Source organism: Chrysoperla carnea, chromosome 2 (assembly GCF_905475395.1).
Source record: "Chrysoperla carnea chromosome 2, inChrCarn1.1, whole genome shotgun sequence".
In the NCBI taxonomy this organism is placed as follows: domain Eukaryota; kingdom Metazoa; phylum Arthropoda; class Insecta; order Neuroptera; family Chrysopidae; genus Chrysoperla; species Chrysoperla carnea.
The window spans coordinates 56,876,439-56,895,847 of NC_058338.1; the positions used below are offsets into that span (position 1 = coordinate 56,876,439).

General features: G+C 29.3%; 1 protein-coding gene across 11 annotated transcripts in view; it reads left to right on the forward strand.

The window, feature by feature from the left end:
* Positions 1–11,421: 11,421 nt before the first annotated feature.
* Positions 11,422–19,409, forward strand: part of LOC123294299 (collagen alpha chain CG42342) — a 635,738-nt gene continuing 627,750 nt past the window's right edge. For all 11 annotated transcript variants that reach the window (XM_044875433.1, XM_044875440.1, XM_044875437.1 and 8 more), the window contains exon 1: positions 11,422–11,939. In XM_044875433.1, the coding sequence (XP_044731368.1) occupies positions 11,435–11,939 (505 nt within the window). In that variant the 5' untranslated portion in view covers positions 11,422–11,434. The remainder of the gene's footprint in view (positions 11,940–19,409) is intronic.

Below are 19,409 nucleotides of genomic sequence, written 5' to 3' on the forward strand. Positions count from 1 at the left end.
CCTGAAAAAAAAAAAACGTTCGTGGAAAAAATTGATTAACATTAATTAAATTATAAAAATAAAACCACTGGACACATTACAAAAACGTATAAAATTTAATAAAACATATGTTTATCTAGTTATCAGATGGGTGAAAATTGACCTTATACCGTTTCTTGTACTATCATGTTCAATTCGATTTTCGAACGAATTCGAAAGTATACTTTATATATTCTTATTTAATTTAATTCCTTTATATTATCGAATAGGTCAAATGAAAAAGACTTTCAGGACAATTAAGGTAATATTGTGAACACTTTTTCCAAAATTTTGTTTGTAGCACCAATATTTCTAAAAGTTACGAACTTGGGATTAAAATTAATATACTCTGATATATTTCATATATGAGGTGGTCAAAGTAGTTGAATTAAGTAAAACAGCGCTGGCTAGAACGGCTGTTTGAAGAAATTTCACCAATTGGTGTTATTTGCAGCAGGAGTCCCGTTCCACAAATGATGTTGGAAAAATAGATCACTTTGTTCGTACATAATATAAAATGTGTAGCAGTTTAGTAATATAATGGATTCACTCACTACCTTTTTATAATACAATTGTTTAATTCAATAGTTATTTAATAGTTTTCTTTTCTTTGTTTTCTATTATTTTAACTCTGTTTTTATTTATTTTTATTATAATATCTGTCTTGTTTTTATTCGTTCTTTTTGGTTTGTTGTTTTTAAACTGTGGGAATTAAGGTTGAAGTGGCTATTTTTTCGTTCGTTCTAAAACAACAAAAATTTTTTTGTTTGGTACTATCCAAATAACGTTACAATAATACCAATCACTTTTGGACGCTCAGTCTGGGAGGTCCTGAATAGATTCTGTATAATGAATTTCTGAAAAATAGTTAGTCAGTTACGAGCACTCAATGGTCTGCCAATAAAAAGGAAATGTGAGCTACATGAAGTCGAAAAAATCTTTAAGAAAATATCCATGTACACATACCCTCAAGAGAAAACTGTGAAAATAAACCACTAAATGAAAAACAAATGACACAAATATGCACTAATATCTCTGTAACATCAGCAGATGTGGGAGTAGGAACCGGTTCAGAAGTACTTTTTATTTCAAATTTTAATAGGCTGAATGATGGGAGAATACTACAGTATAGGCAAAAATCTGTGCAATAAATGAGATAGTCATCACTTTATTCTGATAATTATGCTTCTATTAAATGTGAAAGGTGAAAAAATCTAGAATGCGATTAGTGGACGAGAAGCGTCTTCAAGGATACACGATCATAATAACTGTCTAAACTGGATTCTACGCCTTTGTTTTTTTGATGGACAACACAAAGATTTCAAATTTATCACATGCCTGTTTTTCATCAAGGCTTAGAAATAGAAACAGAGGAATTTAATAAATGCGTTAAGAAAATGCAGTGGGCAAGCTGATTTGACAACGTAACACATATTTCATATATATTTCGAACATACTAAAACAAGCTCCCAATAAATTAAACAACATAAACGGCATTTTTTTAAACAAAGAATCACCAAATTTGTAAAATAGTATCAAAAATATATAACAGGTGCAAAGTTGTTGGCAAGTCAATGTTAATTTTGTGTTGATATATTTTTTTGTTTTTTGCTTTGTCCATGTGCGACCCTTCACAATACAAAAGAATGTTTGTTTTGAACCAAAGACCTGGTCTAGATGTACTTAAAGTACTATGAAATATATTATGAAAAGTTAATATATACAATGATAAATTAATTACAGGTTAAGCAAATAAACATTTTTTTACTAGCATTGCATCGGGTGGGCAGTTTTGACGTAAACAGTTATACTTTTAGATTTACTTGAGTACGACTCTGCCGGTGAATGATTCGATTCGAAAACACGCTACTTTCACCCGTAGACTTTTGTGCTGCTATAATTTTCACAATAATCATATACCTCGTGTATAATGTTTTGTTTTAAAAGTTTCCCTCCTACTTCCATAGCTTAATTTAATTTACTTGGAAAATACTTTGTTTTATGATTCATTTACTTTCCAGTGGCACAGCGAATCTTGAATTGTCTCCTTTTCTTGCACCATCATCAGTTGCTCCTTTTCTTGCACCATCATCAGTTGCTATCGTTTGAAATTTTCCACTTGAGATTTCAACAGTTATATTGAGATTTCAACAGTTATATATGTATTATTCGTTATTTTAGTTCCAGTCTGACATATACGGCAATTTGTCATGTTTCTTATTGTTTTATTGATATATTTTCATCTTTGCTTTTCTTTTAAAATTCGATATAGATTGGATTATCCCTTACAAGTGAAACCAAATGTCTAAAAAATGTGTCCGAAGCATTACTGCATCGGAGCGAACCGGCAAAGATGATTCTACTCGGTTGGATACTGTTTTCATGACGCGATGGGCATGCCTTTATTTCATTTTCTTTGTAACCTGAGTGTTTTCTTGCTATAAATATTGTAATCGCATTTATTTACCAGCTGTATTTAAGTAAAACTTTGAAATTTTATCCACAGCCTCGGTTCTAAATGTACACATACCCTCAATTCTAGTGATAATACATAAAAAAATTGAAACAAGAGGGAGTTAATAAAGAGGAACAGGCTAAAAATTAAAAAATAAGAGTGGAAACTGTTATTTTAATACCATGCAAATATAATATATACATAGCATATTAAGTTTAGTCCCAAGTTTGTAACGCTTAAAAATATTGGTGCTACGAAAAAAATTTTAGTATAGGTGTTCATAGAATCACCTAATTAGCCCATTTCCGGTTGTCTGTCCGTCTGTCCGCCTGCCTGTCAACACGATAACTAAAAAACGAAAAGAGATATCAAGATGAAATTTTTATAGCGTACTCAGGACATAAAAAGTGAGGTCGAGTTCGTAAATGAGCAACATAGGTCAATTGGGCGCTGGGTCCGTAAACCGTTAGAGATAGATCAAAATTTTAAATGTAAAAAATGTTCCTTATAAAAAAATAAACAACTTTCGTTGTAAACATTTTTTTGTAAACACCACTGTTTACCCACGAGGCCGCGAGGGCGCTAATTAGGTGCAAATTTTATAGTATGTATTAATATGGGAATATCAGTTATGTGTGTGGCTATTGAAAAGTGGATATGTTTTTTTATTTACGTGACATCAAAAAATAAACGATTGCGCCATCAACACTGTCTATACATGGTATTTCAACAATTAACTCAGTCAATTGTTTGTTTTCACTTGTTTTCAAATGCTTCCGCATATTTAGCCACTAGATGTCAGAACTGATCTTAATTATTCATATAAAAGTAATACTTTAAAATGAAGATTTTTGTTTTGAAATGTCAAAAAACGGTAAATGTCTTTTATGACTTAAAATTAGATTCATCACAAAAATAGCTATCCTGACTTCAAATGGCTAGAAACAAACATAAATGCATATATATAAGAAGAAGACAATAATCTAATTTTCAACAATAAAAAAGTCATCTAATTTGAAAAAAATAATAATTAGTCTCTTAAATAAAATATTCACACTAATTTGAAATTAGTCAAGTTTTTTTGTTGTTGTTTTAAAATTATAAATTTTTATAAAGTGACTTTTTAATGTCACAAAATAACAAAATATTTTTGTTACTTTTCATTATATATAAAATAAATATATATAAATGAACCGGTTCTCCATAGCCATAACATAAAATGTTTGTGTATATAATTTTAATGCTAGGTATATATAACATACATTCTCATATAGGTGTACTATATATTCGTATTAGTCGCATCAATTAATGTTTTTACTCGGAAGTCCTCAATAACAGCTACGATTTTGATGATTTTTTTTTTTCAAAATGATTATTTTTGTATATTATTTAAAATCAGTAACATTTCAGTTAAAATCGGTTAAGAAGTGAAATCAAATTATTTGTATATATTTTTATACAAACTTTCATCCCCTATTTCACCCTCTCAGGGAACGAATTTCGAAAACTCTTTTCTTAAATGACACCTGCAGTATAAAATCAATATCCTCTCGAAATTACAAACTTCTACCATTGGCGATGTTGGCTGGACATCGATACATCAGTCGTGGCATTGCCTTTTCCTCCTCCAGATTAATTCCCCCATCTGAAATGTTTCTGATTTTAAATAATATACAAAAATAATCATTTTGAAAAAAAAAATCATCAAAATCGGAGCTGTTATTGAGGACTTCCTAAGAATGGCTATTTTATGTATTCCGTTATTCGACTATATGTAAAGTTTACATTATAAATGTTATTGGTAGGTAGTAGGTACCCATTACTATATAGATACCTATGCATGTAGCATTAATGTTCATAATAAGTATCATACATATCATGTTGAAATGATTATCACGTAATTAGTGAAGTAGTTTTATAGTAAAATGTTTTAACTATATATTCTAATATATTTGTGCTTCATGTTTAAAATGGTACATTTTTATTCAAAAAACTTAAATCTGACTACACCGACAATAGGAAACTCGGTTCTGTTACAGGTTGGTGTGAAAAACCAGCGTTCTTACAACCCTCCCGTAGTTTTCTACATATATGGTCAAGAAAAGTAAATAGTCAACTTGTATGACGTAAATTTTTGTCAAATAATCGAAAACTATTATACATGTATAATGTATACGTAATTCAAGTTGCCTATTTTTTAATTTCTTTAATATTGACCGTTTCATTGAGTGAACAATTTATTGTTTATTAACAAATAGAAACATTTGCACCACTCATGCTTTACTAATGATATTTGACACCTAAGAAACACATTTGATGTTTTAGCAAAATGCAAGCGGTTTCATTTATTTGTAACATTTTTTACTGTACCATATGCATTTATAGTATACATTTGTTGGACTATATAATATATATAATAAAAGCAATCAGCTGGACTATTTGACAAAAGAAAAATCTAATCATAATAATTTTAAAAAAGCCATGTATTGTGATAAAATACCGAACAGGAAATTCAAACAGCTGGTGGTTCATAAAATTTATATTGAAATAAAACTAATAAATTTATTTCCGGGAAAATCTCAATCAATATTCAATAAATGAATTCATAAAAGTTTTTTTCTGAAAAATATTAAATACGAATTATGGATGAAAGAATTTTTTCAATTATATTTTATATTACATATTGTATTTTATACATATTTGTTTTATTAAAGCCATATTTTAATGATAAAATAAGAATGATAACCTTTCATTCTAATTTTGCATGCCCGATGTCGAATTTGCCATATTACGCATAAAAATGTAAAACTAAACTTGATACCATGACAAAATTTGAAAGTGAAATTAAAATTGATTAAAAAATGAAGAAGTTAAAAGCATTCGAAGATTGATTGCGCATCTAGTTTTAGCAAAACAAAGTTTTATGTGTATTTTATATGTATCTCTATATTGATATCGAATAATGACGTCACTAACCTATATTTTCCTATTTGTTTAAATGGGAATTTTAAACCTTCGTATATTTTTCGTACTTCTAAAGGAGTTAAAAAACCAACTTCATTTTTCTGCCCGTGCAGTGAGAATTCTTCACTTGAAGTGATAAAAAAATTTAGCCACCAAGCCTATTATTGTTAGACTTTTGGTTTTGGTATGGTTAAAAAATTTTATATTCGCTTTATATAATTTATTTCAAAAGCATGTAGATTCCAAAAATGTTTTTTAACAAGTGATCAGTTTTTCAATTCTTTTTCCTCAGTTAACTTGTTTTAGAACGTGAAAGCACCTCTATCTCTTTCGAATAATATTCAACGACCAGTTTGAGCAAAAACAAATTGAGTTTTTAGTTCTTAACACACTGAAAAAGGAGTATAAACTTTTAATCATCAGCTTTATAACAAAATAACCTAATTATTTTATATTCGTTTTAGGTCTTGAGCTCATAAGGAGGGAAGTTTCTATGATTCTTTTTGCCATTTAAGGATTGATAAATTTAAATTTGGTAATCAAATTGAGCAAATTGAGGTTTTAACTGTGACTTTAGTGTCAAATTTTTGGATATCGAGTAGTTCGATTTCATCACTTTCGATGATTTTTTGCTTAAGAGTTATTTGTTGGTACTCAATTTTTGTTGTAACAGTTACATCCTTCCACCCCCTTCTTTTCATGTATCGTGTCAATATCTTTCTTTTAATACATACCACAGACAAAAGAAAAAGATCACCGTAAAAATTGAGTTCCATAAATTTGACACTCGAGCCACGGTTAAAACTTTAACTTAATTAACTGCCCAACTTGACTAAACAAATCCTCAAAAAATCAGTCAAAAAGAATCATAGAAATTTCGCTCCATGAGTTCTCGGTATAACTTCTTAACAAAATCAAGTTTTTTGATTGTGTGTTTACCGTATATGTAGATGAATTTTGCATAGTTCCTAAGTACGTATTTATTATAAGTATTAATATTAATATATTTTACATTTTTACATTCAAACATTATTCAAATATAATCACATTAATTAAATTTTCTGTCAACAAAGTCATAGTACATACTTGTATTTGTTTATTTACATTTTTGTTTTAATTCACGTACAACTTACTAATTTGCATAATTGTAACACAAAGAAAAAAGTGTTAAAAGAAACAAAAATGTGTAGTAATGTTTTTTAAAGGATAAAATGATATAATAAATTTAATTCTTTTTTATTATGTACTTTATACGAATAGATTATTTGGTTATTGGGAAAATAACTAATGACGTCAAGAATTCAATACGGGCGGCGGGCAGAAACAGGTTTAAATCTTACAAAAAACAGCATTGCCTTATGGAATGGGCTATTATTTACTACCCAGTTTATTAATACATTTAAATAATATTGTTGTAAATTACCATGGTTTCTTAATATTTATCAATTTATTCAAGGCCTGCTGAAATTTAGTTATCGGAGCTCTATGTTAAGCCATCGGTTGTTGCATAGCAAAATGATTTTTCAAATACGTACAAAAAAATTATTATAATTTCTTGCAAAAATTGATGAGCTATTAAGAAAAATGAAATGGTACTTCCTTATCAGGCTTCGTGATTGGTAGCAGGTACAATTGGTTCTTTATTTCAATGTTTTCGAGAATTTTAAGGCTATGTTGTCAACATATTTATAAAGACTTCAAAACGAACCAGTTTTGATAGTCGTATCTATGCGATAAAAAAGCAAATCTTCTACTGCTAAAAATAAACTATAGTTCAGTGTAGTTTAAAACTACTCGTCAGATTTTTCGTTTATAATATTTTCTGTTATTGATCACCCATTATATGAAATAGTAATGTACATCTATTCGTATTTCCTAAAAAATATTAATCTCATTTGAGATTTATTGTCGAAAATATCTTAAATATCTGGATAATAGTGTTACCGAAAAATTAGCACCTTTGCAGATCGAGACCTAAATAAAAGTTTGCCAGACCTCATCTCTGTTTTTGCCGGTGGTTGTTATAAGTCAGCCTTGCGGTTATCTTTACACAAAATTTTGATTTTTTGCAAATAATATTAAAAAATTCACGTCGAGTTTATACCAAAATTGAAGTCTAAAAAGAACGTCTGGGCCTGGCAGTGTATCACGACTACTGCAGGAACTGTTACAGTGTTGAGGAGGAGGAGACAATGTCTCATAATCTCTGCCACTGCCCTGCTCTTGCCATGAGAAGATGGACTTACTTGAGCACGCCTTTCTTTGAAGACCTCTCCGACCTAAAGTCCGTGGACGTCAAAGTACTCCTGCTATTCTTAAACAGTTCCAAATGGTTCATGGAGTAGTGGCTGGGGGAGAAGTCAACCCTTTTCGGTAACACAACGGACTCTATGGTCTAAGTGTGTCCCACCCTAGCACAGCCACTTTAACCTAACCTCATCGAAGTCTAAAAATCACACTCTGATTCAACTTCTCAAAATTCCATTTTATTTATCGATTGCCAACATATTACAATTCATATATTTGTTTGTATATGATAATAGTGTCCATTTAACCTTAAATTATTTTGTGTAATTTTGTACATTTTATGACTTTATAAAATTTTAGTACCATTAAATTGGTTTAAGTTAAATATTTGTGTTAAATTTGGTTTGTTAAGACGAGCAGGTAATGAAATGGACTTTAGCCATCAAATACTTTTATTGTATTTATTGGTTACCCAAAATAAGTCATAAATCACGATGAAATTACATATTGTTGTAAAAATGTTCATAAAAATACATCAAATCCAACATCTTTTATGTATTGATCAACATAAAAATGTTTATATTTTATTTATATAATGGCTCAATTTTTTCTCAAACATGTATGAAATTCATTTAATTAATACAATGTAAACAAAAAAATTTGTATATCAAAAGCAAACTGCTTTTCCAAATTTATACAAACTTTTTTAACTTCTTAAAATCATCGGCTTTTTGCTTTAGCCTTGGTTTTTAATTCAAATTTAATCTAGAAACTTGTCTTCCATTATAGATATTTTTATCAATTGCTTGTGTCATTTTAATACAAAAATATTTCGTATACTTCTCGTTATTATACCATGTACATATATATGAAATATATCATAATATATTAAATTTAGTACCAAGTTTGTATCGCTTATAAATATTGAAGCTTCGAAAAAAATTTGGTAAAAGTGTTCATAGAATCATCTAATTAGTTCGTTTCCGGTTGTCCGTCCGTCCGTCCATCTGTGAACACGATAACTCAAAAACGAAAAAAGATATCAAGCTAAATTTTTACAACGCACTCAGGACCTAAATAGTGAGATCGAGTTCGCAAATGAGCAACATAGGTAAATTGGGTCTTGGGTCCGTACGACCCATCTTGTAAACTATAAGAGATAGAACAAAAGTTTTAATATAAAAAAAGTTCTTTATTAAAAAATAAACAACTTTTGTTTAAAAGATTTTCTTGTAAACATCATTGTTTACTCGCGAGGGCACAATTTAACGGTATGTTTTAATATGGGATAATCAGTTTATGTGTGACATGTATATGGTGTATGTGTAATTTGATACGCACTCTCATAGTAATAAACAGTCTCTATACATGGTATTTCAACAATTAACTCAGTAAATTGTTTGTTTTCACTTATTTTCTTCGTATCTTGTTTACAATTATGTTAAAAGTAAAAATCTTTATTCATTAAAATCCTCAAAAACAAATATATACTTATTAGTCATATTTAACAGAGTCTAAATTTTGCTCATTAATATAATTTATATAATGGGGAAAAAAGACCCGGAAAAAATTGATCGAACAAATAGAACGAAAATTTTGTACACCGGGAGTATTGCTGTAATTACGAGATGGTTGGATAGAGTTCTGAAGTTTCTACCTTTGCGTTCAAAACTGTGGGACACTATTATAGAAATTTTTTTCGGGTCTATTTTTTTTCCAAAATCCTATAATTTATCGTTCGGTGGTGCGAAGTTTTGTTTGCAATTAACAACATTACGTAATTTTGAAACATGCAAATATAAATTTGGACCAAATTTTTTTTTGGATTAGATTAAAATTAATTTCACCAAGTTTATTTTCTATTCATGTGAAAGTTTCCGTCTTTCTAAGTGCAAACAAAATGAAACCTTTTGACCGAAAATCCTAATATTTTCGAAATTTTAGCTGCTATACCTTGGTGATTGATCGGATCTAATAAACACTCCCTTCACATTTGTTCTCGGAATACGATTAAAAACTTTATTTTACTTATTGCTAAGCGTACTTATGCCATTTACTTGAGAATTAGATAAAAAGGCATTGCGGGCTTTTGGACTTTAATATCGACAATATTCCAAAAGTGTCTTTCACCCTTTGGTATGTGCATCTTTTCCACCAAATTTTCTGATTTAGGTACATCAAAATGTTCAAAACAGTATGCACAAATGAAGTTTCTCATAAAATGCTAGGCTAACAGTAAATAAATAATTCTTATCATTTCGAACATTATCAGAATGATTAATCTCAATCACAACAAAAAAATGAATTAATTATTATCAGTTTCGAAATAATATTCAAAATAATATCTTCTGGCATATTTTACAAGTTCATTCAAAATTAAAAATCTGGTGTGAATAGTAATTTAACCTCTATATGCAGACACTGTTGCATGTAGAGACAAGATTAGGTGATCTTCTTTATCTAATTATCCAAATAAATCTATGTATAAAGTTTTTTAGGAAGATTTTTCTATCTGTACGTCAAAAGCACTTTCTTAGTCCACGAAGGACTAATTGGTTTAAGGAAAGGTAGTGTGGGTAATAGTCTATAAAGACTCCGAGTCAAAAAAAAACAAAAAACGCATGGATTTACATAAAGCACATAAGTAAATCTGTGCTTTTTTGTGACATAGACGTTGAAGCTCAGATAATGCCCACCCAAGAAAATAAATTGTTAAAAATTCTGTTTTCTCTGCGCGTCCACCATAATTGAAATACTTAAGATAATTATCTGGTTAAAACTCCACTTGTGCTTTACATCGAAACCAAAGGAATAATAATGGTTATGAAAGAATCTCGAAATATCCAAATTGGACTAAACCTCAAAATTTCTACACAAAGCATCATAAAAACTTCATTGTAAGTCAAATGTATATAGAAGTGAAAAAAAAACCTAAAAAATATTATTTAAATAAAAACTTCAAAATATTTTACATAAAAGACCTGTTGTCATAAACAATTTGATAGTATCATTTGTATATTATTTTTAAAAGAAACACCGATACTGATGATATTTATACAAATGAAAGTATTATTTTACCTTACAGGCAGCATATCATCAAAGTATTCACCTGAAATGTGTCCTACCAAAAACCAAAACTAAAAAAAAAAACATATAAATTCAATTAAGATTTCAAATAAAAATTAAATATCTTTCAGCAATTTTAATTATAGACTATTATTTAAAACTACATATATACTCAACTCAGAGAGTACACCTATTATAAGTTTTGTATATATCAGAGATAGAATAATTTAAAAATATACGAACATATACGAACATAACCGAAATGGCCGATGTTCTCTCTTGTATAACAGAAGAAGAACATATATTATATGGACGCGTATGTTACGTTGTTGAGTATCATCCCTCTAAAAGTCTAAAACAAGCCTTAGTTGTAATTTAACTCTTGTAAGTGGAGGTCATACTTTATTGTGAGACATTCCTTATAATCACGTGTTATATACGCGACGAAAACAGTGTTTCAATAACAAGAAATTTTTTCTCTCAAAAAATTTTTCTTTGAAAATGTTTATTTTATATTCATTTGATAATACATAAAGGAAAGTGATCTTTTTTTCTACCTAAAATAATGTTTTTTTTATGATAACATAAAGTGCATGTTTTTTTGTGTTTTTTTCGATTTTTATTTTTGTTTTTGAAAAGTGTTTGATGATTTTTATATAAAAATATTTTTTTGATAATCCCAAAATGGAATCGGATCGTTTTATAGTAAACAATAAGAATAAAACACCAAATGTGAATACAGAAATGGAAAATTATAAATTTAAAAAATCCAAAAAGCCGTATGCAACAGTAAATGTTGATCAATTTGGGTATACAACAAATCAATCGTCGTCAATAAATTTTTTCGTGTGTGTCCTATGTGTAATTTGTGTTACTCTTAGTGTTTATATCTTGTATCGCGAAAATTTACTTGAATCGCGTGTAAAATATTTAGAGGATCAATTACAACAACGAATTTTGACATCGCCGTCAATTCTAAGTGATGGAAAGGAAAAGGAGAATAATGATGATCAGGTTCTAATACAACGTTTACGGCGTGAAGTTGAATCACAGTTTCAACAACGAGTTCATCGTGAAATTGCAAGTAGCCGGCGAATGTTAATGGAAGCTGAACAACGTTTGCATAGAAGGATTGCACGTGAGGCACAATTGCCATCGCCTACAGCTGCAGAATGTGCTTGTCCACCAGGTATTTATTTTAGATTTATTGTTAATGGAATATTACTTCATCGTTTCCAGTTTTTAGAAAAAAAAACATTTCGTTTAAAATGCAAATAATTTATTTATGTAAACAGCATTGGATGTTTTATAAATCAAAAATACAATTAATTAATTAATTATAACAACAGATAATTTTACTGGAAAAGCATATTAAATTATGTGACAAATAGATGATAATGTTATACATTTATTTTCAAATTTATTTTGTAATTATTTTAAATCACTAGTTATTTCAATTTTCGAAAATTAACTGCAGTGATTTAGTTATTGACGATTCCGATTAGTTCTTATCAATAAATGAATTTTAAAATAATTTTTATGAAATAAAACGAAAATTTCTTGCAGTAGACGGTAACTTTAAACGCTCAAACGGGTGAGACTTTTTTTAAAGACTTGATAGAAAACATTGGCGATTTTAAACATCTATTAAGTTTTCCTTTCATGATGATGGTGGGAGCGCAAGTTAATAGATAAAACATATTTATTTTGTCATATTGTTTCATGTATCCTTAGTTTCCAATAAAATTATTTTGTGTTAAAATGTATTTAATTTGCTTGTATATTTTTGACGTCGAATTGTAGTTCAGATCAGAAAATTACTTAGGAATAATATCACCGTTCTGAATTATTGTTTGTGAATTTCTGAAGAGGAACGCTTCGGGACGTTCTACTTTGTGACCATCGTTCATTTGTTTTTCTTATGGACCTGCAGCTTATTCTGAAGTAGTTTATTTTTCCGTGAGTGGTTTTATTGTTCAATTCTTTATTACATTGCTTGATAGTCACTGTTGTTATACAATATTTTGCATATTGAGAGGTGATAATTTGTTGGCCATTAATCATTTTTTCCAATTAAGTAGATATTTCGAAAATGTGGTTTATTTATTAGGAGAACATAATTCTTGGTCCGTTGCAGTTTAGAAGACATTCTTGCAAGATTCGAGTCGACTATCCTCATTGAAAAACCTATCAACAACATCAGACCTGATAGAATAATAAGAGATTTGAATAAGTTCAACATCGATGGGCCAATCGTTAAACTTACCAGTTTAATTCTCTAGTGAAGAGAGATAAAATAATGTGTGGCTTCGAAATACATCGTTCCTTGTGCGGAAGTATGACCCAAGTTCGTTTAATCCCATCTCATTGTACAAAAAGAGATTGTACTCAAACTACAATACTCAAGAGATAAAGTAATTACGTACGTAAATAATAATGTGATAGTGGACTCTTAAAAAGTTTTGTAACACTCTATTAAGCATACTACAATCTGCGTTGAATGATCTACCATAAAAAATAGAAAATAAAATATCTATAACTTCACTTTCCAGAAATTAATAGGGATAAGGGGTCCATCCGAGAAATTCAAATATCCAGACTTTCTTCTAGATAAAAAATTTCTTTGTTGTCTATGAAAAAACCTGGAAGACTACTTTGGCGCTATACACTTAAAAAAAGGTTATTTGCGAATAAAGGGCCAATATCTCAAAATGGTTCACTGGTTAAATACTGTCATTATGCGCAATTTTCCAACTAGTACGGCGAATAGCTCTGTAAGAGAACTATCAAAGAGAACTAGATAGGGTCCAACGGTTACCCATCTGTCTCAAGCTTTATTTAGTTTCAACAGAGATTAAAACCCAAGTTGATCATGTTCAGATCTTACGATGGTCCTAATGTCCTAAAATTGCATACTCACCTTTCCCAACTTAAGAACGAGTTCCCAGTTGGAATAACTAGCCAACAGTAGTAGGACAAGGACTTGGCAGGACAAGAAGTTGTAGTTATTATTTTGAAAATACACAGCAATCATTTCGTCTGACATCACTGAAGCGTCTATCATTCATGAGAGGTCACCCTAAGGAGGTATGTCTAAAACTGAACACTAAAATTTGCGGTAACATCACTATAGCTGCCCACTCATTCGTAAAGGTAATATCGGACCGTTGATTTCGTAAGAAGAGTTTTGCAACAAATATAATGGGTAAATTTGATATATGTGCTGGATCATAGAGACATTCTACATAATTGTGAAGCCAAAATGACAAAATCAGAGAAAAATTCCCTCCAAGAAATGATCATAAGACAAGCTAGTATGAAGTGAATGGAGGAAAGTATTTGCGATGTTACAAGATAGATGAGAGACCAATCAGATACGTTATGAAGATACTATCCCAATTCCAAGGTCCTCTAAAAGTGATATGAAGTAACGATTACTTCGTAATGGATGAGAGGAAATTAAATTATTTGAATTATATTTACTGACTCCTTTTATACATATAAAGATAGGTTTTATTTCAGTCGGAAGTTTTTAAATTTATAAATATTTCTTTGTAGACAATCAAATAAATCGAAATAATCCCTGAAGCATAATAGCTATAAACGTGCCAAGTGCAGGTTTATGTATATTTATTTTATAAATAATTTGTTTTTTTTAATCAGGAACTATTTGCCAGTTTGAATTTATGAAAACAATTAGCACGTCTCCCACACATTCGAACATATTTCCTGATGTTTTAATGCAATTACCTTTTTTTTTGTAATATTAACGACGACTAGATCAATCTGAAGTTTCTTAAATAGAAGTATGTAAATTCACAGAGATTTAACAAAAAATTTGGAATCTTTTTTAACAATTGTGTTAAAATACTTTAAATAACATGTAATCAACGAATGTTGTTTATATGACACAAATTATAACAAACGTATCCACCGGACACTGATTATTAAGAGAATTTGATGTATAGGGGAAGACGAAGTACCTAGAGTCGTGCATTAGTTTTTTAATGTCATGCATTAAAATATTCGGAATCTGTCTCTCATTAAAACACTGTTATTCCACAATATTATGTATTTTTTGAGATTTTGATATTCAATAACTAACCATTAAAACGTGTGAACCATTGAACAATATCATAAAGCAAGACATTTCACACATTAATTTTCAGCCTCACACAGCCATTGTACCTGAAAACGCTCTTATCATCATGAAATTGTTCACTATGAGGAACAGAATCTTATAATTAATGTGATTGAAACATTGAAACTCGTGCAAGTTTCTCTTACAGACATCCACTATCCTGAGCGTCCAGCAAATGTTAATAATTTTGAAGACTCGGGATGGAAGGGGCTTTTTTCCCTCGTATACTTCGCTTACCTATACTTAAAAACAAGTAACCCATAAATTGCGAGAATATAATTGTAGAATTTAGTACATATATATCACTTTGTATCATTGGCTATGCAAATGATATAAAGTGTGTCGCATTTAAGATGAAGACACCCTCATATTTTCGTTATTTATAGTACTATCGATTTGAAATTTTGCACAGTCATACAGGGTGATGGGTCATATTTTTTAAGATAATTAACCGAAATTAAAACTTTAAACTTAGCCTACTACAAACTGAAAAATAGGGAAGATTCCTAATATTGTGATTCCAAATCGATATTTCTATAAACGAGAATGTTTTCATCTTTGCGTATTGAAAACTTTACCTCTTCAAAATTTAACGGTACCTATGTCTAACTTATTCACCAATGAAGAGTATAATTTATGCAGAGTATAAGTTATAAAATAATATGTAATTGGCGGCTTGTAAAATACATTCAAAAAACCCAAGTTGATCATGCTCAGATCTTACGATGATCCTCATTTCCTAAAATTACATACTCACCTTTATCAACTTTAGAACAAGTTTCCAGTAGGAATAACTAGCCAACAGGAGTATGGCAAGGACTTGACAGAACAAGAGGTTGTAGTCATTATTCTGAAAATTCACAGCAATCATTTAGACTGACATCACTGAAGCGTGTATCATTCAGAAGTGGTGGCCCTAAGGAGGCATGTCTAAAACTTAACACTTAAATTTGTGGTAACATCACTATATTTGTCCACTCATCCGTAAAGGTAACATTGGACCGTTGATTTCCTTAAAAGAGTTTCCAACAAATATAAATGCAAAATGAATATATGTGCTGGACTGTCTAAAACTGAACACTTAAATCTGCGGTAACATCACTATATCTGCTCACTCATCCGTAAAGGTAACATTGAACCGTTGATTTTCTTAAAAGAGTTTTCAACAAATATAAATATTAATTTGATATATGTGCTGGATCATAGAAACATTCTAGATAATTGTGAAGCTGACTTTGCCTGGAATGACAAAATCAGAGAAAAAATCCCTCAAAGAAATCATCATATAACAATATGTAATTGGCAGCTTGTAAAATACATTCAAAAAAATTTAAATTATTATTTTTTTCCACATTGACATTCATTCATCAGCCTATCTCATTCTCAAAAAATATTTCCATTTCAGAACATGCTGTTCGGTAAATATTATTATGTGCCGAGAAACTACACTCTGATTCAAAGTACACCGAATTCTGGCCACTACAACTTACCCTCTAATACGTTTGTATGTAAAATGATTACATAGGTTTAATTCAGCTTTTTTAAAATAAATTTAATGTACAAAACAAACATGATCCCATTTGTTGTTTAATGAGTACTATAACAACAAACGCGAAAATAACATATACATGAATAACAAAATATTGTAATACTCGCTAATTCTATTAGTAATGACATAATAATATAACATTACAATTTCTATTTTTAAAGCTATACATTCAATGTGTTGATTCTGTTGATGCATTAAAAAAAAGCCTGAAACTTCAAGAAATAAAGCCTTGAATACGGAGACTTTAAATGTCACCCGTAACATTACTTGAGTTTTAAGAACGTACATGCGTCAACGATATTAATATAGAAATAAAGAAAATTATCATAAAATAAAAAAAGTTTAAATGGTTTTGAATGATTTAAGAAATAAATAAAAAATACTGTTGAAGAATTAATTTCGATGGATTTTAAGTTTGATAAATAATAGTTTCAACAAAATGAAAAACACGCTTTTGTTACTAGCTGAACTTAAAGGTAAAATTTATTTAAATAAAAAAAAAACATTTTATCGAAAAAAAGCGTAGGGTGCTAAATTTCAATTATTGTAAATGTTTTATAGACATATATTGGTAACAGTAAAGTAAATATAAAATATCTTAAAAAGCATCCCATGCTTTTTAACGATAAAACGATAAAATAGTTTTTTTGAATTTAAAGAAACTATTTTCTACTTCTAGTTTTTTTTAAACTATCAATTATTTTGTTTTTAATTTTTAATTTATTATTCATTTATCAAATTCAGTATAAATATGGTGGAAGCGCAAATAAATGTATATATCGTTAATCCTGAAAATCTTGATCAAGATAATAAACTTATTGTAACGTCACCGGTTCTTGATAAGTATGCCGAATTTCGAGTAATTCCAACGTTTTGAAGGGGGTCAATATCATGTTCAAAGTTCCGTTTCATACTAATATACCTACATAGGCATGAAGCTAACAAAAGCGTGTAAAATGTGACAAAAAAGTTACGTACAATATAAATCGATATTTCTCAAAAATATCTTCGACAACTATACTTTTGAATGTTTCAAATTTGAATAACTTTTACATGTTAATAATTATTATTAAAATTTTCGAAAATTTACATAAAGTCTTTGAATTTTATGTTCATTTCAAATTATTAAAAATTTAAGTACTGTCTCCCTATGAACGTACATAGTAAAACAGGAATGATATTTGGAGAAAAACTTTGTTTTGAAACATCTAAAAAACTATATTGAAAACTGTCTATAGCATTAATTTGTTTGTATATATATATATAGCGATATAGCGATATAGGAAATACACGTTTTGAGGGTCCCTGATTTCAAAAAAGTAGTTTTTAAAAAATGATGCGCCCATCGGTATGTGGGTATGCCTGTTACTAAGCTGGAGCCTTCAATTTTCAACCGATTTTATTCAAACTCAAACTCATAGGTTCAGTTTGGTCATAATTCCAGACGATTTTTTTAGGGGACAGCAGTGAAACTTCGTATCAGGGTTCATATCAACAAGGTCCTAGGTTTGATAGAACTCCCCTCTGGGACCCCTGGAGCCATGGAGCTGGCGGGGATGAAATTGTCAAAAGTGGTCAAATCAACCCTGCTCAAAATTGATCAAATATTATTTAAAATGTCTTTTTAAGTAACTTTTGTAACTTGCCAATCTTTGCTTAAACTCACCCTTACCAAACTATATCCTTCTAAATATTAAAGCCTGTTCCTCATTACTGTATGATTCCAAATATACCGCTATGCTTGTATCTATAGCTGATATAAATTAAAATTTGGGAAAAATAATAAATTTCTATCAATAATAATATCAATTTTATAATGTAATAAAATCTTGTCTTATGTTTCGGACCGTTTTTAATAATCCGGTAATTAATCCTTTCTATTTTCTGTTCTCATTATCTGAATATCTCGAAAGGGCTGGTCATCTTGACTATAATGTATAATTTTCGTCTTCAAATCATCGATCGAATAATGATTAATTAATTGTTAAACTTTACTTTTACAAATTTGAATATATTTGTTTACATACAAAATAAATTAAAATTATATAATTGAATATTTTATTTATATATTACTACATAAATTTAGAAGATTGCCGTGTGCCTGACCTGAAGTATGTTTTATTTGCTTGTATTATAAAAACATTATTGTTTGTTTGTTTATGTTTTTTTCAATAATTTAATGAATAATGTAGTGAATAATTAGTTACTCGGCAATTTAAATTGACAGACAGACAAGCAAATACATACATAATAAACATGATATAGTACATATGCATAATACATAAACATATAAACATATGCATACATTACCTGAATGTGAGGCACTCGCTTCTAAACTGAAGAGTGTTTGTTTACATTTGTAGGTTATTATAAAACATATAAACCCACGACTATGTACACCACCTGTCCTATTCACTTTGACTACCTAGCATTGTACGGTAAGCATTCACTTAAAGTTTTTCAATTTTAATTTGATTAGTTATTTTAATAAGTCAGTAATTAAGGTCGTACGAGCGCCAAGGCAATTTTAGACTTGGGGTTGAAATTATTTATTTTTTATTTTCAACTTGGATGATTAATTTGGTTTTAACTTCATGAATGAAGACGAAAAGTAAAAATCAAATTTTTCGATATCTTGATTGGTTTTCGAAATGTCGAAAGCTAAATAATTAAACAAATATTTCAATTTTCGATGTCTTGAAAATTACTTCAGATATCAAAAAGTTTTATTCTTTCTTTTCGTCTTATATTGTTAAGTTTTAACATAATTTACTATCAAAATTTAAAAAAAATATTCACTTTTCCCGCTACCGTACTCATACATTATTAATTAGACGGACCCAACGGTTTTTTTGTTTGTTTTCAATTTGTTTCCACCGGCTAGTTTCGGAGAAATCTATGGGAAGATATCATATCATCCATCTACTGGTTTCCCCTAAGACCAATTGTAAATATGCCTACTTTTGAAG